General features: G+C 52.7%; 1 protein-coding gene across 1 annotated transcript in view; it reads left to right on the top strand.

Moving 5' to 3' along the window:
* LOC114447599 (PH and SEC7 domain-containing protein 1-like) overlaps positions 1-24,239 on the top strand; it is a 31,228-nt gene that overhangs the window by 3,048 nt on the left and 3,941 nt on the right. The window contains exons 3-12 of the mRNA XM_028423992.1: positions 7,405-7,513; positions 8,242-8,516; positions 8,597-8,853; positions 8,934-9,171; positions 9,250-9,509; positions 16,285-16,482; positions 17,659-17,739; positions 17,810-17,922; positions 18,483-18,541; positions 19,263-19,352. Coding sequence (XP_028279793.1) covers positions 7,405-7,513; positions 8,242-8,516; positions 8,597-8,853; positions 8,934-9,171; positions 9,250-9,509; positions 16,285-16,482; positions 17,659-17,739; positions 17,810-17,922; positions 18,483-18,541; positions 19,263-19,352 — 1,680 coding nt within the window. The remainder of the gene's footprint in view (positions 1-7,404; positions 7,514-8,241; positions 8,517-8,596; positions 8,854-8,933; positions 9,172-9,249; positions 9,510-16,284; positions 16,483-17,658; positions 17,740-17,809; positions 17,923-18,482; positions 18,542-19,262; positions 19,353-24,239) is intronic.

Below are 24,239 nucleotides of genomic sequence, written 5' to 3'. Positions count from 1 at the left end.
GGCGTAGCTATGGTTGAGTTGTGTAGCTGTGGCTGAGTTGTGTAGCTGTGGTTGAGTTGTGGTGTAGCTGTGGTTGAGTTGTGTAGCTATGGTTGAGTTGTGTAGCTGTGGTTGAGTTGTGTAGCTGTGGTTGAGTTGTGGTGTAGCTGTGGTTGAGTTGTGGTGTAGCTGTGGTTGAGTTGTGGTGTAGCTGTGGTTGAGTGGTGTAGCTGTGGTTGAGTTGTGTAGCTGTGGTTGAGTTGTGGTGTAGCTGTGGTTGAGTTGTGTAGCTGTGGTTGAGTTGTGCTGTGGTTGAGTTGTGTAGCTGTGGTTGAGTTGTGTAGCTGTGGTTGAGTTGTGTAGCTGTGGTTGAGTTGTGTAACTGTGGTTGAGTTGTGTAGTTGAGTTGTGTAGCTGTGGTTGAGTTGTGTATCTGTGGTTGAGTTGTGTAGCTGTGGTTGAGTTGTGTAGCTGAGTTGTGTAGCTGTGGTTGAGCTGTGGTTGAGTTGTGGTTGAGTTGTGTGGTTGAGTTGTGTGGTTGAGTTGTGTAGCTGTGGTTGAGTTGTGTAGCTGAGTTGTGTAGCTGTGGTTGAGTTGTGTAGCTGTGGTTGAGTTGTGTAGCTGAGTTGTGTAGCTATGGTTGAGTTGTGTAGCTGAGTTGTGTAGCTGTGGTTGAGTTGTGTAGCTGTGGTTGAGCTGTGGTTGAGTTGTGTAGCTGTGGTTGAGTTGTGTAGCTGTGGTTGAGTTGTGTAGCTGAGTTGTGTAGCTGTGGTTGAGTTGTGTAGCTGAGTTGTGTAGCTGTGGTTGAGCTGTGGTTGAGTTGTGTAGCTGTGGTTGAGTTGTGTGGTTGAGTTGTGTGGTTGAGTTGTGTAGCTGTGGTTGAGTTGTGTAGCTGAGTTGTGTAGCTGTGGTTGAGTTGTGTAGCTGTGGTTGAGTTGTGTAGCTGTGGTTGAGTTGTGTAGCAGGAAGCTGCTGTTCACATTATTCTGTGTAATAAATATTTTTAGCAGAAGGAAACTTGAAAATTCTCTTTAGAACAGTTTGGATAAAAAAATCAGTTAAATGATGATTGTGTTCATTATTTATAGTAATAACAGAGGCCAGAGTTTAGCTGTGTGTGTGTGTGTGTGTGTGTGTGTGTGTGTGTGAGAACTTGCAGCAGTCTGAGCTGCAGAGCTCTGGATGAGTTGGAGTTTGATGGGATGCTGTCAGTGGGTTGTGACGTGGCGTGTGGTGTCACGCCGTGACATGTAGTGGCGTGTCACGGTGTGAGGTGTAATGGTGTGTGGTGTCCATTGAGGTGTAGTGGCGTGTGGTGTCACGGTGTGACGTGAGGTGTAGTGGCGTGTGGTGTCATGGCGTGACGTGGCGTGTCGTCAGCAGACAGATGGCAGAGTGCAGCTCAGTTTGTGGGGTCAGCAGACTCAGCGTGGTGAGGATGAATCCTCGGTGAAGGAGGGAGGTCTGTGAGACATGAACCTCTGCTGCTCAAGGAGGAGCTGTTACAGTCAGAGGAGGAGGAGGATGAGGATGAGGAGGAGGAGGAGGATGAGGATGAGGAGGAGGATGAGGATGAGGAGGAGGATGAGGATGAGGAGGAGGATGAGGCTCGGGGCTCCTGTGATGCAGCTGATCTCCTACATTTCCCAGAAGCCCTTGTGACATAGTTCAATAGAGACCAGAGGAAAAGGAAGTGAGGCGAGGTCTGTCATCCTGTGCAGAGAGTGTGTGATCAGAGTGTGGTCTTTGCTCGGCTGCTTAATGACTGCAGACTGCAGCTTTTCACTGAGTGTGTGTGTGACTGCTGATGTCTGACATCTTCCTCCTCCTCCTCCTCCTCAGTAGGAGTGAACACCAGCAGCAGGACAGGCAGCAGCGTTTCTCCGTCAGTTCTGGTCAGACTGGAGTGGAGGTCTCTGTGATGGAGGGACTCTGTCCCGCTGACCTCTCTGTGTGTCCATGACGGGGCAACGTGCAGCAGAGCTCTGCAGACTGAAAGCACTGAAATAGGAGCCAGAGGCTGTTCCAGCAGCTGGTGTCGTGTTTCTGACTGTCTGTGCTCGCTGTCCTCTGTCCTCTGTCCTCTGCACAGCTGCAGCCAACGGCTGCTTCCAGCTGAATGTCCATGAAGATCAGAGCAGAGCAGCTGGACTTTTTGTTCCACTGCTCCTAAAAGACGCTTCAGCAGCTCAGCCAATCAGAACTGAGCTCTAATAAGAAGGCTGTTGACAGACAGGCAGACAGACAGACAGACAGACAGACAGGCAGACAGGCAGACAGGCAGACAGACAGGCAGACAGACAGGCAGACAGGCAGACAGACAGACAGACAGACAGGCAGACAGACAGACAGACAGACAGACAGGCAGGCAGACAGACAGGCAGACAGGCAGACAGGCAGACAGGCAGGCAGACAGACAGACAGACAGACAGGCAGACAGACAGACAGACAGGCAGACAGACAGGCAGACAGGCAGACAGACAGGCAGACAGACAGGCAGGCAGGCAGGCAGGCAGGCAGACAGGCAGACAGACAGACAGACAGGCAGACAGACAGGCAGACAGGCAGGCAGACAGAAGTGTGTAAGATGAGGCACAGTCAGTGACCATGTGTCAGAGTGGATGAAGTGAAGCTCCTGTGGCTCAGGCTGGCTCCAGGCCGTCCTCAGGACGCAGCGCTGACCTCCGTCAGTAAATGAATGAACGGTCTGAGGTGTGAGCAGCTGCCAGACGTACAGCCGCCTTAGTTCCCTCTGTAACTGCCGTCCAAGCTGCTCTTCCTCACCTGTTAAAAGACAAACCACACTCACGTGTGTCGGTTGTCTCCTGCTGGCCCACATGGTCCCGTCGCCGCCATTACAGGGACAACCAGGGACATGAATGGACAGTCAGGGGGTGATAATCCAGCAGAACTGTGAGGTTTGTCCTCTTAGATGTGACATGTTCGGCTGCTCTGACGGAGCAGAGACCCACATGACCTACATGAAGCCTCCACAAAGAACCTTGAAGGTCCGACTTCAGGCTCGTGGAGTGTTTGCTGGAGTTTCCTTCAGTCGGGCTGAAGCAGGATGTGGAGGCTGCTGTAGAGTTCACAGGAACATGTTCATGAACCTGTGTCATCCTGACCTCTGACCTCTGACCTCTGACCTCCTGATTCCAGGCGGCACAATAAACAGTAAACAACCAGACTAGTATGAATAAAGACCCTAGAACAGCAGCGGGCCGGTGAATGAGGAACCTCTGCAGATAAGACAGCAGGTCTCTGCTGGGACAGACGGCCCAGGACTCTGCAGCACGTCTGCTTTTCATCCAAGAAGGTCACATGATGTCGGCATCACATGCAAGTCAGTGAGGCGGCCGACAGAGAGACGGCCGGGCCTGAAGGGGTCTCACTGCTGCAGGCACACACAGAGACAGAGAGACACAGAGACACACAGAGAGAGACACAGAGACACACACAGAGACACAGAGACAGAGAGACACACACAGAGACAGAGACACACAGAGAGAGACAGAGAGACACAGAGACACACACAGAGACAGAGAGACACAGAGACACACAGAGAGAGACACACACACACAGAGACAGAGAGACACAGAGACAGAGAGACACACACAGAGACACAGAGACAGAGAGACACAGACAGAGAGAGACACAGACACACACACACAGACACACAGAGAGAGACACACAGAGACAGAGAGACACACACACACACAGAGACAGACACACAAACACACACACACAGAGGAAGACAGACACACACACACACAGAGACAGAGAGACACAGAGAGAGAGAGAGAGACACACAGAGAGAGACACACACACAGAGACAGAGAGACACACAGAGAGAGACACAGACACACACAGAGACACAGAGAGAGAGAGACACAGACACACACACAGAGACACAGAGAGAGACACACAGAGACAGAGAGAGACACACACACACAGAGGAAGACAGACACACACACACAGAGGAAGACAGACACACACACACACAGAGAGACACACACAGAGACAGAGAGAGAGAGACACACATAGACAGAGAGAGACACACACACACAGAGGAAGACAGACACACACACACAGAGGAAGACAGACACACACACACAGAGAGACACACACAGAGACAGAGAGAGAGAGACACACACACACAGACACACACACACACAGAGACACATGATGATGATCAGACTGCTACCAGTACAGGGCGTCCTCCTGGTGCCCAGTCCCTCTGAGGGTCCTCCTCCTGCTCCCCGTGTCTCCTCTGCCTCCTCTCTCTGCCCCTGCTGCTCTCTGCTCCTTTGCAGCCTCCTGCTGGTTGTATGACGTTAGCTCAGGCCTCCTCTTTTTGTGTTGTGTGTCTGTGGGTTGTGTTGGACAGTGATACTGTGGAGGATACACGGTTAATGTTGTCTCTGCTTCCTGCTGCAGGTTGACGGTTGAGGATGGACCTCCAGCTCTGCCCCTGATCACGCCGCTGAGCCCCGGCAGGTCTTTGGGCTGACGTGGTCAGAGACGTTGTGAGAGGCAGGCATGTCTCAGGCAGGTAAAGTTCTGCACCTGTACGTCGAGGTGAGGTCCGTGGCTGAGGAGGACGGCAAGCTGCCGGGGAGAGGAGATGGTGGGACGGCTCACCTGATGCTTCAGTGCCCGGACGGGCCCCCCCACGCTCAGAGGAGCTCCTCCCACTCAAGCCCTAACCGCAGTCCGGATCTCTCCCCCATCCTCCAACAGCACATTGGGGGTAGGAACCACAGCTTACCCTCCTCGAAGCCCTCAAGACACTCAGTCAGCTTTCACCTCCAAAACCCTGATGCTACAGGCTCTCCGACGCAGTTCCAACGGCAGGACGTGATGTACGACAGTTTTGGTCAGCTTCTTGAGTGTTTAGCTCCAGGAACAACCGGTCCAGACCATCATGGCCCCCTCAGACACACATTCTCCTCTGACATGGATCCTTACCAAGCCAGGGTGCCCATCTCCTCCTCATCCACCTCCCCTGGGAGGCTGACGGTGCCCTCCACTCCCACCAGCAGCCGCAGGTCATACGAAGTCCCAGGTGTGGCGAGTGAGGAGGGGAAGACCTCTGTGGTGTCCTTCGGCTACATAGACAAGGCCAACGTTCACAGCATGGCTGGCCACCGCACCTCCCTGTGCCAAAACAAACCAAGCAGTCCTCTGAGGAGGACAGAGGGGTGGTACGCTCACCCCCAGAAGAGGCTCAGCGATCCAGTGTGGTACAGCGGCCAGCCAGCACCGGGCGATCCTCTCTCCTGTCCCCCCTACCCTCCTCGGGGGTCGCCTTACCTGCAGAGGGCTGCGGTGGACGCAGTCGCCAGAGACGCCACCTACAGGGCCTTAGAGGAGTTTGGGTCCCCAGAAATCAGGCGCCGGTTATCAGGTCACGTTCTAGAGAACTGCAGTCCAACCCTGACACGGCACAGCCAGTATCCTCGCTGCCGCTCATGGGGGGGCTCACCCATCCTGCCCCGCAGCACCCTCACCTTACCTTCCAAGGCCCAGCTGCTGGAGCTAGACAGGGGAATCTGCCGCAGTTCAGTGAATGGATTACCCAGAAGTCCTGCCTCTGACCACCTGTGTGCCCACACTGGCTACTCATCCCACTCTGTGGCTCCATCCTCAGCTCTTCACTCCCCGGCCCAAAGCCAGCAGAGGCCGTGGCTGGGGGATGAGAGCTCCAGGTTGTCCAGCAAATTTCACCCACCTCTACCTGCAGGGAGGCCCACAGACATCCAGCATGACGCTCCCACCAGGACTGTGGACTCCCATCACACTGTCAACAGTGTACACCACAGTGCCAATCCTCCCCCGAGGCCGCCCCGCTGCAGCAGCAGAGCCAGCGATGCAGTCAGCTCCACTGACGGCAGTCGGAGCGTCTCTCCTTTCTCAAATCCTGAAGTGGCATCTAAGCTGGCCGTGGAGGCGAGCAAACTGTCCAGCGTGTTTGCAGAAAGACGGACGCCCTCTCCAACTCATCCTCACACTGAGTCCCTGAGGTCTGAGGGTCCATACCACCTGTACAGCACTCGTCAGGGGCAGAACCCCCCCGAGCCTCTGCATGTGGACAAACAGAACCAGAGCCAGAGCTGGAAGGCAGACAAACCAGCACCTCACACTAAACCGGGACGCATCTCCCCTCTGCCGTCCCAGAGAGGCCTCTCTTCACCAGCGTCCCCGGCTATGCCGGCTCGGTTACACCGTGTGGCTGCCTCCCAGTCCCCGGTGTTAGACCCACGGCAGCAACGGAGTTCATCACCCAACAAGGACCTGTCAGCTCTGCACCGGTACCAGCCCCCCCAGTACACTGGAGACCGTAATTCACCTGCCACAGAGCGATGGAAGTGCGATCACATGTTTGACCGGTCAGCTGAGGACAGCCCTGAAATCCACAGGAGACATGTGTCCAGTCCAAACACTGAAGCTCTGCCTGTGAGCTGGACCTCCAGGCAGCCGGAGTGGAGGGAGGCTGAGCTCTCACAGTCCAGAGTTAAGGCGGAGGGAGGAGACAGCGGAGAGAAGTCCACAGAGCAGGAGTGTAAGAGACGGGCTGTGAGCGTCTCCATGGATCAGAGGGAGGAGGTCCAGGATCACAGCGGGGCCACTGGCTCATCCTCTCGGAGCTCCAGCGGGGTGACGGGCAGCCTGGGAGACAGTTCACAGCAAGACAGGAATGACAGTCTGTCCCCTGAAACCTCGAGCCAGTCCAGCCACGACACGGCAGACAGCGGCTCTGGGATACAGGTCTGCTGGAAGGGGGGGTCTGTGTGTGAGGACGTCAGCATGTAGTCCCTGTCTTTGTTTAGTTAGTGTGCGATCACAGACTGTGATCAATAAACCTGTAACAGGACTCAGGTCTGTCTGATCGAAGCATCCTGACGTCCTTCAGGATGATGTCATGAAGCAGAACCAGTTAACTCCACGGTCCCTGATAATGAAACACTTTAGGATCATCTAGACTTATGGTAGGCCCTCTAGACCCTGGTCTGTTTAAGACCTTCTAAAACACATGACCAGGAGAGCCTTATCAGTGACCCTTAGATCAATTCAAAGGAACCAAAGAACCTTTAAACCTGTTGACAGATCCCTGGAACCTCTTTGGTGATCACTCCCACTTCAGCTTCCTCACGCCCACAGCTAGAGCAGTGTGCACTAGAACCAGGAGAGGTCTCTGAACCACAGAGGAGCTCCTGTCAGGTGGTCTCTGATGTCCTGTCCAGAATTCATCACTGCACAGTTTGTGTTCCTGATGTTTTACAGTAAGGCGCGTGTACAGTCACCGACATATGATCATGAAGGCCGTGAGCCGAGGTCTTTGTGGTTCATGCTATATGAATTAGCCTGAGAGTCCACTGACGTTCCCGCCTGAAGTCTGATCAGGTTGCTCTCTGTCCTCTGCAGTTGGACGCCGGCTCAGCCACGACTCCGGCCTCACGGTCACAGAAGATCGCCCGAGCCAAGTGGGAGTTCCTGTTTGGAGGCCAGACGGAGAACAGTCGCTGCAGCAAAGGTGGTGTAGAAGAACAAGCACAGGTCACTGAGCACAGAATCCAAGGATCAATGATCAATGATCTATGATCAATGATCATTGATCATTGATCCTGTGATCTTTGCTTTTTAAATGAGTTCACATCCAGTCAGTGCGGGTGATGGACTCAGTCTGCAGTAAAGGGCCGTTCCGTCTTTTCTCCTGCTTGTTTACACCCTCAGTAAACAAGCAGCTGCTGGAGCTCCTCTTTAAACCAATTAGCTGCAGCTTAACTCCAGCTCTGACGGGCGCTCTGACGGTGCTCTGATGGTGCTCTGACGGGCGCTCTGACGGGCGCTCTGACGGGCGCTCTGACGGGCGCTCTGACGGGCGCTCTGACGGGCGCTCTGATGGCGCTCTGACGGCGCTCTGACGGGCGCTCTGACGGCGCTCTGACGGCGCTCTGCTGGGCTCACGGTGCTGCACTATGACTCAGCTGCTGGTCCTCATCTCAGCCTTCCTGCTCAGCCTGGGTCACATCAGAATCAGAAATACTTTATTAATCCCAGGGGAACTGATGATGATCATTTATATACGATTGTGTGTGCGTTACCTTCTGTCGGGCTGACCGCCCCCTCTCTGTCCCCACTTCCTGAAAAGCCCGTGCAGTGAGGTGAAGGCTGCTCCAGGACATTTCTTTATAAATTATTGTGTTTGTATGTAACAGTGTTGAAGCTTTAGAACTTCAGACTACTCCATTCCTCCTGCAGAAGCTCCGCCCACAACGCCTCCCACCAGTGGCTCACCCAGCCCCACCCCGCCCTCATCCCTCCACCTGAAGCCAACCAATCACAGGAGGATTCCAGACAGCGCGCGCCAAAAGCTGTCACACCACGAGGTCCGGCAGATCGAGGTGGAGCTGGTGACCTCCGACCCCCGAGCCTCCACCCCCAAGACGGGTATCATCCGCCGAACCATCAAATACTCTGAGACCGACTTGGACGCAGTGCCGCTGCGCTGCTACCGGGAGACCGACCTGGACGAGGTGAGCTGTGGTCACCTGGCGGTTAGTCAGGCAGCAGAGTGTCACAGAATAATGATTATTGATTATTGATCGCTGTGCAGGTAATGAGGGCGGAAGCAGAGGCAGCCGAGGAGGATGACTCCGCCTTCAGGAGTAACCATGACGTCCTGAGAAACTCCGTCTACAGCCCCGTGGAGGCCTCCCCCAAAGCCCAGACCACATGGAAGAAGGGCGAGGATGAGGAGGAGGACGAGGAGGAAGAGGAGGAGGAAGGAGTGGTGAGCTGGGCCAGCGTCAGGATGCAAGGCGACCGACAAAAACAGAGAGCTGCCAAGGAGGCGATGGAGGTTTTGAAGGGGTGAGGGGGCGGAGCTTCACAGTGTTTCACATTAAAAATCATCTTCAGGTGTTCATCACTACAAACACGTCTCTCATCAGGTCGCTGGAAGCATCCGCAGAAACCCACGGCGGCCTAAAGTCTCCGATCTCCATCGGCAGCCCCCGCAGACCCTCTGACAGCAATCTGGACTCCTTCAGCCGCCATTTTGAGAGCATCATGGAGTCTCATCGGGCCAAAGGCACCTCATACAGCAGCCTGGACAGCGTCGATCTGCTCACCTCAGGCTCTACGTCTGTGTTCACCTTTGACCTACCGACACTCACCCCAGAGATCCAGGTAGGAGAGCGGCGGCGAGGGGAGAGGCGTCTGAGCGCGGGACAGTAAGAGGTACCACTAACATGTCTGTATGTGCAGAGTCAGATCTGTGAGAGCGCCAAGCAGATCATCGAGCTGAGCTTCGCCCCGCTGGCCCGCCCCGACCCGTCAGCCCCCTCGGAAATGTCCCGCTCTGAAATCACCCTCAGTGCCTCGGGGGCGGGGCCCCAAGGAGGCTCCAAGGACGACTCCACCACCCCGCCGCGGCCCTCCAGGTCGGAGAAAGAGAACTGGCGTCGCTCTCACAAAGATGGCTTCCGAAAGGCGTGCTCGGCGCCGTCGCTCCACAGCAGCTGCAGGTGAGTTTTCACAGCTGTGTTTCTGTTTCTGTGGTCTTTGAACCATCAAAGTCATCAAAACTGTTAAAATCCTCCAGAAACAAAGAGTTCACTCCAACGAGACCCGTAAGAACTAAAAGTCCAGTCCGTCTCAGCAGGACGCCATGATGGAGTCACTGTGAGCAGCAGTCACATGACCCACACTCAGAGTCTCTGTCTGAATACCTGAGTGATTCTGCACACACACACTCTGACTGCTCTCTGACTGCAGACACACACACACTCTGACTGCAGACACACACACACACACTCTGACTGCAGACACACACACACACACTCTGACTGCTCTCTGACTGCAGACACACACACACTCTGACTGCTCTCTGACTGCAGACACACACACACACACACTCTGACTGCTCTCTGACTGCAGACACACACACACTCTGACTGCAGACACACACACACACACACTCTGACTGCTCTCTGACTGCACACAGGATGGAGCTGACCAATCAGAGCACACCGACTGATCATGTGACAGGAAGAAGTAGTTTTAAAAGTGGTGTTTACATCAAATAGTCAGAACTTGTTTGTCTACAGGCCGACTGCAGTTTACATGTCTGTAACAGATCAGCCACCGGGTGGCAGCACCGACACATGATGCCGTTTGTGCTGAGGACTGGACTGTGAGGATGACTGTTGTACAGATTCACACTGTGTGTGTGAGTGTGTGTGAAAGTGTGAGAATGTATGAAAGCATCTGAAGTGAATCCTGGCTCTGACCTGTGGTTTCTTCCTGTGGGGCCTCCCCGTCATACTGTGGCTGGCCTGAAGGGGCGCTGCACCGTTTGTCACATACATACACAGCGTTTGAATGGTTAGCGTGGTTAGCTTTAGCTTCCTGCTCTGTGCAGTGACAGACTCTTGAATAATGGACAGTTTTTAGCTGAAATCTAGGACTCGGAGTCATTTCCCTGCTGCAGGTTTTCTGTGCTTCATGTTTCAGCCGGGCGTGGATTCAAAGTCAAACTTTATTATTTCAAGCAGAAAACAAACTAAGTGAAAGAAATCTGGATCAGGATCTCACAGCAGCTTCTCCTCCCCTTCACAGACACACACACACACACACACACACACACACACACACACACACACAGACACACACACACACACAGACACACACAGACACGCACACACACAGACATGCACACACACACACACAGACAGACACACAGACACACACACAGACACACACACGCACACACAGACACACACACACACGCACACACACACAGACACACACAGACACACAGACACACAGACACAGACAGACACACACAGACACACAGACACACACAGACAACACACACAGACACACACAGACACACACACACAGACACACACACACACACACACACACACAGACACACACACACACACACACACACACACACAGACACACACAGACACACACACAGACACACACACAGACACACACACACACAGACACACACACACAGACACACACAGACACACACACACAGACACACACACAGACACACACACACACAGACACACACACACACACATACACACACACACACACACAGACATACACACACACACACAGACACACACACACACACACACAGACACACACACACACACATACACACACACACACACACAGACATACACACACACACACAGACACACACACACAGACACACACACACAGACTTATCAGGTTCCAGATGGAATAATTCAGCCAGTTTTAGAGAAACTCTCTCTCCTCTAACACACCCCTACATTTTTTCGGTAAAGGCTCCTCCTCCTCTCCTCCTCCTCCTCCTCCTCCTCTCCTCCTCCTCCTCCTCCTCCTCCTCTCCTCCTCCTCCTCCTCCTGCCCCTCCTCCTCCTCCTCCATTGATGTTGATCTTTCCCAGCTGTTGTCTGCCTGCTCTGACCTCTGACCTCTGCTGTTCAGCTCTTCTCTTCTCTGTTTACATTTTGTGCTGCTTGTTCTCACTGTGTTTGTGAGAGGAGGAACTTCCAGGAAGGTAAGAGGAGACAAAGAGAGGAAGAGGGAAGGAGATGAGGGGGAGGAGGGGGAGGGGGAGGAGGGGGAGGAGGGGGAGGGGCGTCCTGGTTCAAATGGGAGGAAACACATACCTCCTTCCCCTCAGAGGAGGAAACTACGCCAGCTGATGGAGAGGGGGGCAGGAGGAGGAGAGATCGACCGAGAGAAAGTTGATCTGAAGCTGCTGAGAGCAGAGCTGAGATCTTACCGTGGAAGAAAGAAGCGGAGGAGGAGGAGCTGACGGAGCAGGGAGGGGGAGGAGGAGCTGACGGAGCAGGGAGGGGGAGGAGGAGCTGACGGAGCAGGGAGGGGGAGGAGGAGCTGACGGAGCAGGGAGGGGGAGGAGGAGCTGACGGAGCAGGGAGGGGGAGGAGGAGCTGACGGAGCAGGGAGGGGCAGGAGGAGCTGACGGAGCAGGGAGGGGGAGGAGGAGCTGACGGAGCAGGGAGGGGGAGGAGGAGCTGACGGAGCAGGGAGGGGCAGGAGGAGCTGACGGAGCAGGGAGGGGGAGGACTAACACATTAATGAGGAGCAGACCGAGCTGAGGCTCTGGACGGGACGCTGACGGAGGACTGGGACAGGATGGTGGCAAACCTTCACCGGGTTTCTCCCCGCGGCTCAGAGGCATTGATGTGGATGTTTGATTGGCGGCTGCGCTCGGCAGCAGACGTTGAGTGAGAGTGGGCGGGGCCCCGACACCATGGCTAACTACCTGCTGTGCTGGGGGGGCGGGGCTTTGGAGGACAGGTACATGTATGCCCCACCTTACCCAGCCGTGTACAGGTGAGTCCTCAAGAGCTCACACTTTCTCTTCCTGTCACATGATCAGCCAGTGTGTTCTGATTGGTCACTGCTGCTCTGTCATGGCTACAGGCAGAACCCGGCCATGTCTGCGTGGGCCTGCTGGTCCCGCTGTGAGGACGGTGCAGACGCACACACGGAGTCCACAGTTTGTCAGACAGACTCTTTTGATTGGTTGACAGCACGTGACCAGAATGACGGTCACTTCAGTTTCAGCTCATAGAAACCAGCTGATCCTGGCAGAATCATTCTGTCACATCACACCGTCCTGGTCCAAGTGCCACAGACTGAAGGACGAGCTGCATCATCCAGACCAAACACCAGCCTGATGATGTTCAGGCTCTGTAACGCTAGCTGCTAGCTGCTAGCTGACCTGACCTGCAGCAGGTGTAGCCGTCGGCTCGGGGGACAGTTTCAGATGGTTTTGTGGGGGTTTGACGACGTGCTGACGGATTGATCGCTTTGATTATTGATTCCAACACGTCTGATTCTCCGTGTGCAGACCTCAAGCTTTGTGATCAGGGGTTGGCTCTGACCGTGGACCTGTGGTCATGTGACCATCAGGTGTGTCTTCTGGTTGTGTTGCTGTTGTGTTTGGATTGTCCTTAAATGTGTGGTGTTAACAGAACAGTGTTGATCCGCTGGATAAAGTCGTTCCAGTGAATGTGGGGACGGACTCTGTGGCTTTGAATCAGAGCGACACATTCTCTCCATGAAAATCAGATCCTGATGTGTGTGTGTGTGTCTGTGTGTGTGTGTTGGTGGTTTGGATGTTGTGGGGACACACCCTGGAAAATAACCGTGTCTCTGCTTCGTCCTCCTCCTCCTCCTCCTCCTCCTCTCTCATGCTGTTTTAAGCCTCGCTCTCTGCTGCTGGGTCAAACTAACCTCAGTGCGGGGGGGCAGGTGTCCAGGTGGAGGTTCTGTCCGTCTGTCCGTCCTGGTCATTGGATCAGGGTGGTCTGCAGCACAGGGAGGAACTGATAAGAATCTAGAGGTCAAAGGTCACTGTGACCTCACACCAAGTCAGAAATGAGACGACTGGACGCATGTCCTGATGTTTGGACTGTGTGTCCTCTGAATGTGTGAGTCCGCCTGAGCTCTGGAGCAGGAGAAGCTGCTGTGTGTGTGTGTGTGTGTCCTGCTGTGTGTGTGTGTCTGTGTGTGTGTGTCAGTGTGTGTCAGTGTGTGTCAGTGTGTGTCAGTGTGTGTGGATGCACAGAGTCCGGATGTTTCTGTCGGCCGGTCCTTCCTACGCTTAGCAACACAACCCATTCATCCAGGCCAGAAATAACCCGCCGCAGCTCCACAGGACGCAGGAAATGCTTCTACAGTCCTAGTCTGACTGCGGCGCCGCTCCACACGCTGACCGCGGACACACACGTCACACACACCGATCACACACACCGATCACACACACCGATCACACACACACCGATCACACACACCGATCACACACACACCGATCACACACACACCGATCACACACACCGATCACACACACTGATCACACACACCGATCGCACACACTGATCACACACACACCGATCACACACACTGATCACACACACACCGATCACACACACCCTGATCACACACACCGATCACACACATTGATCGTATTAACACACGATCAATGTGTGTGACTTGAACCAAACACCCTGTGAACCCACCTGTCGTCTCTGGTGACCCCCAGAGGGGGTGTTGGACCTCAGGTTGGAACTCTTTGGACTCTCTGGTGCCACCGGTGGAGAGAAGCAGTTACTGCAGGCCTCTGAAACAGAAAACGATAGGTTCTTTTTGTTGGACAGGACAGGTCGATGATGTCAGAGGTGGCGCTCACTCTGATTGGCTGATGTGACAGTGGTCCGCTCTAAAGACAACTGAAAGCTGCTCCTCTGACCCTCTGAAGGGAAGCTGAACCTCATTAAGGGAAGTAGATGCAGGCCACATCGCCCACTTCCTGCTTTCTGGCCTCGTTCAGTCTGACCTCACTTCCTGTCACTTTACTCTAATTACTGAGCAGCTGATGGAGAGCGGACGTCCCGGCAGAGCAGCAGGTTACTGGAGAGCAGTCCTCCTTGAGTTCTGATCTTTGAGACGCTGCTGCAGTTATAAACAGCTTCAGTGTGTGTGTGTGTGTGTTCTTAGTGTGTGTGTCTCAGTGTGTGTGTGTGTCAGTGTGTCTCTCAGTGTGTGTGTTCTTAGTGTGTGTGTGTTCTTAGTGTGAGTGTGTGTGTGTCTCAGTGTGTGTGTGTGTGTGTCAGTGTGTCTCTCAGTGTGTGTGTTCTTAGTGTGAGTGTGTGTCTCAGTGTGTGTGTCTCAGTGTGTCTCTCAGTGTGTGTGTTCTTAGTGTGAGTGTGTGTGTGTCTCAGTTTGTGTGTGTCTCAGTGTGTGTGTGTGTGTGTCTCAGTGTGTGTGTGTGTGTGTCTCAGTGTGTGTGTGTGTCTCAGTGTGTGTGTGTGTCTCAGTGTGTGTCTCAGTGTGTGTGTGTCTCAGTGTGTGTGTCTCAGTGTGTGTGTGTCTCAGTGTGTGTGTCTCAGTGTGTGTCTCTCAGTGTGTGTGTCTCAGTGTGTGTCTCTCAGTGTGTGTGTGTCTCAGTGTGTGTCTCTCAGTGTGTGTCTCTCAGTGTGTGTGTCTCAGTGTGTGTCTCTCAGTGTGTGTCTCAGTGTGTGTCTCAGTGTGTGTGTTCTTAGTGTGAGTGTGTGTCTCAGTGTGTGTGTGTGTTCTTAGTGTGTGTGTGTGTGTGTTCTTAGTGTGAGTGTGTGTGTGTGTCTCAGTGTGTGTGTGTGTGTGTCTCAGTGTGTGTGTGTGTGTGTCTCTCAGTGCGTGTGTCTCGGTGTGTGTGTGTGTCTCAGTGTGTCTCAGTGTGTGTCTCAGTGTGTGTCTCTCAGTGTGTGTGTGTGTGTCTCTCAGTGTGTGTGTGTCTCTCAGTGTGTGTGAGTGTGTGTCTCTCAGTGTGTGTGTCTCAGTGTGTGTGTGTGTGTGTGTCTCTCAGTGTGTGTGTCTCAGTGTGTGTCTCAGTGTGTGTCTCAGTGTGTGTGTGTCTCTCAGTGTGTGTGTCTCAGTGTGTGTCTCAGTGTGTGTCTCAGTGTGTGTCTCAGTGTGTGTCTCTCAGTGTGTGTGTGTCTCTCAGTGTGTGTGTCTCAGTGTGTGTCTCAGTGTGTGTCTCTCAGTGCGTGTGTCTCGGTGCGTGTGTGTGTCTCAGTGTGTGTGTGTGTGTGTCTCAGTGTGTGTCTCAGTGTGTGTCTCTCAGTGTGTGTGTGTGTGTGTCTCTCAGTGTGTGTGTGTGTGTGTGTCTCAGTGTGTGTGTGTCTCAGTGTGTGTCTCAGTGTGTATCTCAGTGTGTGTGTGTCTCAGTGTGTGTCTCAGTGTGTGTGTGTGTGTCTCAGTGTGTCTCTCAGTGTGTATCTCAGTGTGTGTCTCAGTGTGTGTGTGTCTCTCAGTGTGTGTGTCTCAGTGTGTGTGTCTCAGTGTGTGTGTCTTTGTGTCAGTGAACGCACCGCCTGACCTGTCCGTCACTGCTGCTGTCGTCAGCTCATCAAAGTTAGATTTTCATGAAGACAATGTGGGAGTAACCTTTCAGCATGGACACCTAGAAGTCATCATCCCTCTGAGAACATTAAATGTCACGCTGCATTAGCTGCCAGCGTTACCACGGCAACAGATAATCACTGATTACTGCCGATACTGACAAAACGGTCAGCGTGAGAGACCTGAGGGTATCGGTCTGAGCTGGACACAAAGCTGTGTCTCCTGCTGTAAATCACTGATCAATGACAGGTATCAATAACTCCTTTCTATTGTCCGTTTCTGTCAGAGGGAGGAACTCCAGAACAGGAACCAGGAATCTATGGTCAGTAAAAACGGATGTGAAAGTCCTGAAATAACTGTGTGTGTGTTTGCTGTCAGGGAGCGTCCGGTGAACCGGCCGCCTGAGCTGCTGTACCCTCAGGCAGACGTGGCGGAGCGCCTGGCGCTTGGTGGCAGTGACGACACGCTGGCCAACGGCACGAAACCCGACCTGCAGGCGGCCAAACGTCTCGCCAAACGCCTCTACAGCCTGGATGGCTTCAAGAAGTCAGACGTCGCCCGACACCTCAGCAAGAAGTCAGTGTCTGTGTCAGTGTGTGTCTGTGTGTGTCTGTGTCAGTGTGTGTGTCTGTGTCAGTGTGTGTGTCCGTGTCAGTGTGTGTCTGTGTCAGTGTGTGTGTGTGTCAGTGTCTGTGTGTGTCAGTGTGTGTGTCTGTGTCTGTGTCTGTGTCTGTGTCTGTGTCAGTGTGTGTGTGTCTGTGTCAGTGTGTCAGTGTGTGTCTGTCTGTGTCAGTGTGTGTGTCTGTGTCAGTGTGTGTGTCTGTGTCAGTGTGTCAGTGTGTGTGTCGGTGTGGGTCTGTCTGTGTCAGTGTGCGTGTCAGTGTGTGTGTCTGTGTCAGTGTGTGTGTGTGTCAGTGTGTGTGTCTGTGTCAGTGTGTGTGTCTGTGTGTCAGTGTGTGTGTCTGTGTGTGTGTCAGTGTGTGTGTCTGTGTGTGTGTCAGTGTGTGTGTCTGTGTCAGTGTGTGTGTCTGTGACAGTGTGTTTGTCTGTGTCAGTGTGTGTCTGTGTGTGTCAGTGTGTCCTGTGTGTGTGTCAGTGTGTGTCTGTGTGTGTCAGTGTGTCTGTGTGTGTGTCAGTGTGTGTGTCTGTGTGTGTCAGTGTGTGTCTGTCTGTGTCAGTGTGCGTGTCAGTGTGTGTGTCTGTGTGTGTGTCAGTGTGTGTCTGTGTGTGTCAGTGTGCGTGTCAGTGTGTGTGTCTGTGTGTCATGTTGTACCTGTTTTACCACGCTGTGCTTGGTAACCATGGAGGAGATGAAGGTCTGTCAGTTTGTTGTTATGATGATGTTGCCATGGAGACGGTACATCATCATGTGGTCCCGTGTCCTATTCCTGGTCGAGACACACGCACAGAATAGAAGTACTTTGTTCATCCCAGGCAGGGAGACGTCCACACAGACACTCAGCACAGATCTGAGGAAATAGAAACATTATTTACAAGAAAAGAGATTCAAATAAAGGAATGTGTGTACATGGTGTGCAGTTGAAGGGCTAACGTGTGTGTGTGTGTGTGTGTGTGTGTGTGTGTGTGTGTGTGTGTGTGTGTGTGTGTGTGTGTGTTCTTTTCACTTGGAGGTCTGACTGCTCAGTGAAAGACTTCCTGTTTATCGTGCTGTGCTGCCTCTGTTGCCTAGCAACCTAATCCTTGCATTCAGTCTTCTGTCTGTGGATATCAATGCAGTGTTTGTGTCTGCAGTAATGAGTTCAGCCAGATGGTGGCGCAGGAGTACCTCAGTAACTTCAACTTCACCGGCCTGACCATCGACCAGGCGCTGAGGTGAGTGCAGCTGTGATGTCACACAGGTTGGTGACATCAGAGGGCGACTAACGGCGTGCCGTTTGTTCAGGATGTTCCTGAGACAGTTCGCCCTGATGGGGGAGACGCAGGAGAGGGAGAGAGTCCTCGCTCACTTCTCCAGGAGGTACAGACAGTGTAACCCCGAGAGCCTCAACACCGAAGGTACACACCCGTCTGTCCACCTGTCTGACCACTAGTCTGTCCACCTGTCTGTCCACTTGTCTGACCACTTGTCTGTCCACCCGTCTGTCCACCTGTCTGTCCACTTGTCTGTCCACCCGTCTGTCCACCTGTCTGACCACTAGTCTGTCCACCTGTCTGTCCACCCGTCTGACCACTTGTCTGTCCACCTGTCTGTCCACTTGTCTGACCACTTGTCTGTCCACCCGTCTGTCCACTTGTCTGTCCACCCGTCTGTCCACCTGTCTGTCCACTTGTCTGACCACCCGTCTGTCCACTTGTCTGTCCATTTGTCTGTCCACTTGTCTGTCCACCCGTCTGACCACTTGTCTGTCCACCCGTCTGTCCACCTTGCTGTCCACCCGTCTGTCCACTTGTCTGTCCATTTGTCTGTCCACTTGTCTGTCCACCCGTCTGACCACTTGTCTGTCCACCCGTCTGTCCACCTTGCTGTCCACCCGTCTGTCCACTTGTCTGTCCACTTGTCTGTCCACCTGACTGACACTCACCTGTCTCTGTCCGTCCCCCTCTCCTTCTCTCAGACAGCGTTCACACTCTGACGTGTGCCGTCATGTTGCTGAACACGGACCTGCACGGAAACGTGAGTCTGCCTTCATGCTTCAGCTGTAAACAGGAAGTCCTTATATGGTGTGAACGAAGCAGCAGTCTGATATAAAGCTGCGTTCAGTGTCGCTCCGCCGTCCTGCTGCTCGCACGTCTCCTTCTGTCCTGTTAGAGAGTCAACACGTCCACAGAGTCTCTGATACAGACTGTCACGTTAGTCCACGTTCAAGTGATTCATCACATTTATCAACATGAATAATAATGCATACAGTAAACATCTCTTTAAAAAGAATTCATCATCATTTCCACTTTGCATGTCCCAATGATCAATAACTTATTTTAAAAATATATTTTTTAAAAACAACAAAAATCTTTTCCTCTTACCAAATGAGAACTAAAACAAGCTGCGGTTACCGAGCAGCACTCGGTCACAACAGGACCTCAGAGCTGACATGTAACATGTCAGAGATCCGAACACTTCAATGAAGTGTGTGAGCAGAGACTCCTGCACTGTTCTCTGATAATCAACTCCATTAAGGAAGTGATGACTGTTACCATGGCAACAGGCAAACTAATCACACAACAGGCCTGCACGTTTCCTGTGTGTGTGTCTGTGAGAGAGAGAAAGTGACACTATGGTAGATATTCAGCCCCATTAAACACACTGCTGAGAGCACACTAACACACCCGATCCTCCTCAGTCTGAACTGTGTGTGTGTGTGTGTGTGTGTGTGTGTGTGTGTGTGTGTGTGTTTTAGAATGTGGGGAAGAGGATGTCCTACAGTCAGTTCATATCCAACCTGGAAGGACTCAACGATGGAAAAGACTTCCCCAAAGACCTGCTGAAGGTACGACGTCTGACACACACTGTAACACACACCACACACACACTGTAACACACACCACACACACTGTAACACACACTGTAACACACACCACACACACACTGTAACACACACCACACACACTGTAACACACACTGTAACACACACCACACACACACTGTAACACACACCACACACACTGTAACACACACCACACACACACTGTAACACACACCACACACACTGTAACACACACCACACACACACTGTAACACACACCACACACACTGTAACACACACTGTAACACACACCACACACAGTGTAACACACACTGTAACACACACCACACACACACTGTAACACACATCATACACACTGACACATTTGAAAGGAGTGTTTGTTACAGGCATGTTGGTTTTTGTATAATGTGACTCCTCTATGAGGCTTTCTGCTGTTGCTGATGTTTAAGTGTGTGTGTGTGTGTGTGTGTGTGTGTATGGGTGTATTGTGTGTGTGTGTGGTACACATCCCTGGCTCTCCCACTCTTGTTTCCCTCTCTGCCTCTGAGCAATAAATCTGCATCACCTCTTTACCTCCATCATCAACACGCCTCTCTGTAAGTGTGTGTGTGTGTGTGTGTGTGTGTGTGTGTGTGTGTGTGTGTGTGTGTGTGTGTGTGTGTTGGGCGGCAGCAGCTTGGTGCAGCAGTGAGTGTGTGGGCAGCAGCTCTGACTGAGGAACAGTCAATGCAGAAAATACAGAAAAACATGAATTATTGTGAGATCATTGTTCACTCGGGTTCCTGTGAAATCTGGTCAGTGTTCTCTCAGAGATCAATAAACCTTATGATTGGTTGGAATGTTTGTTCAGTGATCATGAACATCTAGACTCCACCATGTCCCTCACTGACCCTGTCAGCAGGGAGGAGCTCGACCTTCATCACTTTAAAGTGCTGGTCCTGGTTCCTCCTCATACAGAGAGGAATGACTGAATGAAAGTGACCTGGATGATGGAGAGCCTTCATCAATATATTGATGATCACTTTGGAGGAACACCCGGCGATGATGATAGGACCTCCAAGGCGCGGGCCACAGGGCCGAAGACAGGATCGACAGATCGACACCCACACACCGCACCGCCCTTCTACCTGGTGAAGTCACCAAGCTGGTGGAGAAAGTCCACATTACAACACACCAAATCACAGCCACGCCCTCCAGCGCCGGCAGCACCTTCCAACCTCACCACAGAGGACAGGGAGGCAGCGAACTCTCAACAACACTACTTCCTGTACAATGGGAACTTTTATGAACAGAAGCACGGCTGTGCGATGGGACCACCTGTGTCTCCAGTTGTGACCAACCTCCTCATGGAGGAAGTGGAGAGAAGGACCTGGACCAGGACCTGTTGTTTGATTCACACCACCCACTGGAACACAAACTGGGAGTCATCAGGACCCTGCAGCACAGAGCACAAACTGTACCAGCCAGCTCAGAGGGGAAGAAGAAGGAGCAACACCACATCAGGAAGGCCCTGCAGACCTGTGGCTACCTGGACTCATCAAAGCCACAAAAACAAGAAGAAGAAGGACAACAACCGGCGGAGAAAGAACATCTCCATTCCATATGTGTCAGGAGTATCAGAGAGACTCCACAGGATCTTCAACAACCATGACATCCCGGTCCATTTCAAACCTATGACAACACTGAGACAGAGACTGGTTCACCTGAAGGACCAGACTCCCAGGGAGAAACACAGCAATGTGATATATGCAGTCCAGTGCAGTGAGGAATGCTCTGATCTGTACATTGGAGAAACTAAACAACCACTCCACAGAAGAATGGCTCAGCACAGGAGAGCCACCTCCTCAGGACCAGACTCAGCTGTCCACCTCCACCTCAGAGACAGAGGACACTCCTTTGAGGACAACAATGTCCACATCCTAGACAGAGAGGACAGATGGTCTAAAGAGGAGTCAGGAAGCATCTATGTGAAGCTGGAAGGACCTTCCCTTAACAGAGGTGGAGGCCTCAGACACCATCTTTCTACCAGACAGCAGCTTCCATCCATCACAGGAAGCTCCACTCTGAGACTCTGAGTGTTTGTGAGTTTTTCTATAAATGTCTTCTTTGAATTTCAAGAACTGCTGAAGCTGCTCAGAGATCCTGAGACTGAGACTGTTAATGTGGTCGTTTAAAGCCGGGGTGTAGATGGAAGCTGCAGCTTGGAGGACGAGCCCATCACACACACAGACACACACACACACAGACAGACACACACACAGATATACACACACAGACAGACAGACACAGACACACACACAGATATACACACACACAGACGCACACACAGACAGACACACACACACACAGACAGAGACACAGAGACAGACAGACACACGCACACAGACAGACACACACAGATATATACACACACTGACAGACACACACACACAGACAGACACACACACACACAGACACACACACACACACAGACACACACACAGATATACACACACACACAGACACAAACACACCCACAGACACACACACAGACAGACAGACACACACAGACAGACACACACACACACACACAGACACACAGACAGACACACACACACAGACACACACAGAGACAGACACACACACACACACAGACACACACAGAGACAGACACACACAGACACACAGACAGAGACACAGAGACAGACAGACACACGCACACAGATACACACACAGACACACACACACAGACACACACAGAGACAGACACACAGAGACAGACAGACAGACAGACACACGCACACAGACACACACGCACATAGACAGACACACACAGATACACACACAGATATACACACACACACACAGACACACACACACAGAGACACACACACAGACACACACACACAGAGACACACACACAGACACACAGCTCTGTCTCTCTCAGCTCTGCTGATTGATCCCTCCTTTCCTTCTGATTAGTATTGATGAATGAACCAATCAGCTCAGATTGATCAACAATACATGTTGAACACAGATCAGCACAGATGACACAGCAGCGTGTGGGACCATGAAGCAGCCGAGTGTGTGTTCAGCTTTCTGCTGATCGGCTCTCGGCTGCATTCACATTCAGCCCTGTGAGTCCTCTGTGACTGACAGCTCCAAGGAGAGCAGGGGGCGGGCTCAAGTCCCCATCCTGCCCTCTGATTGGCTGCTGCAGCTGAGAGAAAATGCGCATTGTGAGAGCGAGGGAAGAAAGAGAGGAGGAGGAGGAGGAGGAGGAGGGGAGAGCGAGCGGTTCTCAACAGTTCAGAGGAGGAGGAAGAAGAGGAGGAAGAGGAGGGAACTCACCTGACCTGACGGGGATTCTCCTGCAGGAGCACGAGGAGGAGGAGGAGAGCAGGACTGACAAACCAACACCTGAGGAGGAGGAGGAAGGAGGCGTTCAGTCTCCTCTCAGTGCAACAGGAGAAACTCCTCTTTCCCTCCCCATCATCTCTTTCTCCTCCACCCTCCCTCCATCAGGAGCTGGAGGAAGCTGACGTCAGTTTTGGGGTGCTCTCTCTCTCTGTCTGCCTGTGTGGGTGTGCTCGCTCGCCCAGCCTCCCTGCGCTTCTTTTATTTTATTTTCCGGCCGTGAGAGCTGCTGCTGCTGCCGCCGCGTCTCCTCCATCACACAGCTTTATTTGCAGTCCAGGGATTCTCCTCCACCACCGTCATCTCCACCTCCTCCACCTCCACCGCTTCAACTAGAAAATCAGGACGAGGAGAAAATCAGAGTTTGGTCTGGATGTTTTCGAGCTGTGAGCTGGATACGCATCACTGCCTCTGGATTGTTGATGGATTAGACTGACTGACACACACACACAGACACACACACACACACAGACACACACAGACACACACACACACACACACACACAGACACACACACAGACACACACACACACACACACACCACACACACACCACACACAGACACACACACACAGACACACAGACACACAGACACACACAGAACAGACACACACACGACACACACACACACACACACACACAGACACACACACACACACACACACACACAGACACACACACAGACACACACACACACACACACTGCTGCTTAATGGGACGTGAACCGGAGGACGTTCTGAGAGATGGAAAATTAAAAATCAGAAGAATTAACGTTAAAGTTTCGGCAGCGATACAGAGACAATGAAACATGTTGGTGGAATTTGTTGATCAGATGTTTGAGTGATATTTAAATGAATTAATTTTTGTTGGATCATCAGCTTGATGAGTTTCAGTGAGTGTAACAGGAGCTGTGACGGTCGCTCTGGCAGCAGATTATTCTGACCGTTGGCAGCGTTGTGTTGTTTTGTGTTGTTGTTGGGTTGTGGACGGTGAATGCAGAGGACGCCGTCCGTCCACAGAGGGTCTGCTTCTTTAACGCTGTGGGAACACAGGATCACAGGCTGGGATGCTGCCCTGAAGGCTGCTGGGAAATATTTATCTGGACCCGTCTGATGTTTGTGGTCGTTAAGCAGCCACAGTTCTGAGGAGGAGGTGGACCCGAGTTCTGGGAGGAGGTGGACCCGAGTTCTGGGAGGAGGTGGACCCGAGTTCTGGGAGGAGGTGGACCCGTGTTCTGAGGTGGACCCGAGTTCTGGGAGGAGGTGGACCCGTGTTCTGAGGTGGACCCGGACTCGAGTTCTGAGGAGGAGGTGGACTCGAGTTCTGAGGAGGAGGTGGACCCGAGTTCTGAGGAGGAGGTGGACCCGAGTTCTGAGGAGGAGGTGGACCCGAGTTCCAAGAGCTTTGGACCAACCCTGCTGCTGTTTTCTGGATCGTCTCATACCTTCAGACTCTCGCCACCATGATCGGCGTTAATAGCATCCACTCGACGGG

The sequence above is a fragment of the Parambassis ranga genome, chromosome 15 (assembly GCF_900634625.1).
Source record: "Parambassis ranga chromosome 15, fParRan2.1, whole genome shotgun sequence".
NCBI lineage: Eukaryota > Metazoa > Chordata > Actinopteri > Ambassidae > Parambassis > Parambassis ranga.
The sequence above is the reverse complement of the archived record's forward strand: the minus strand, read 5'-3'. Positions and strand labels throughout refer to the sequence as shown.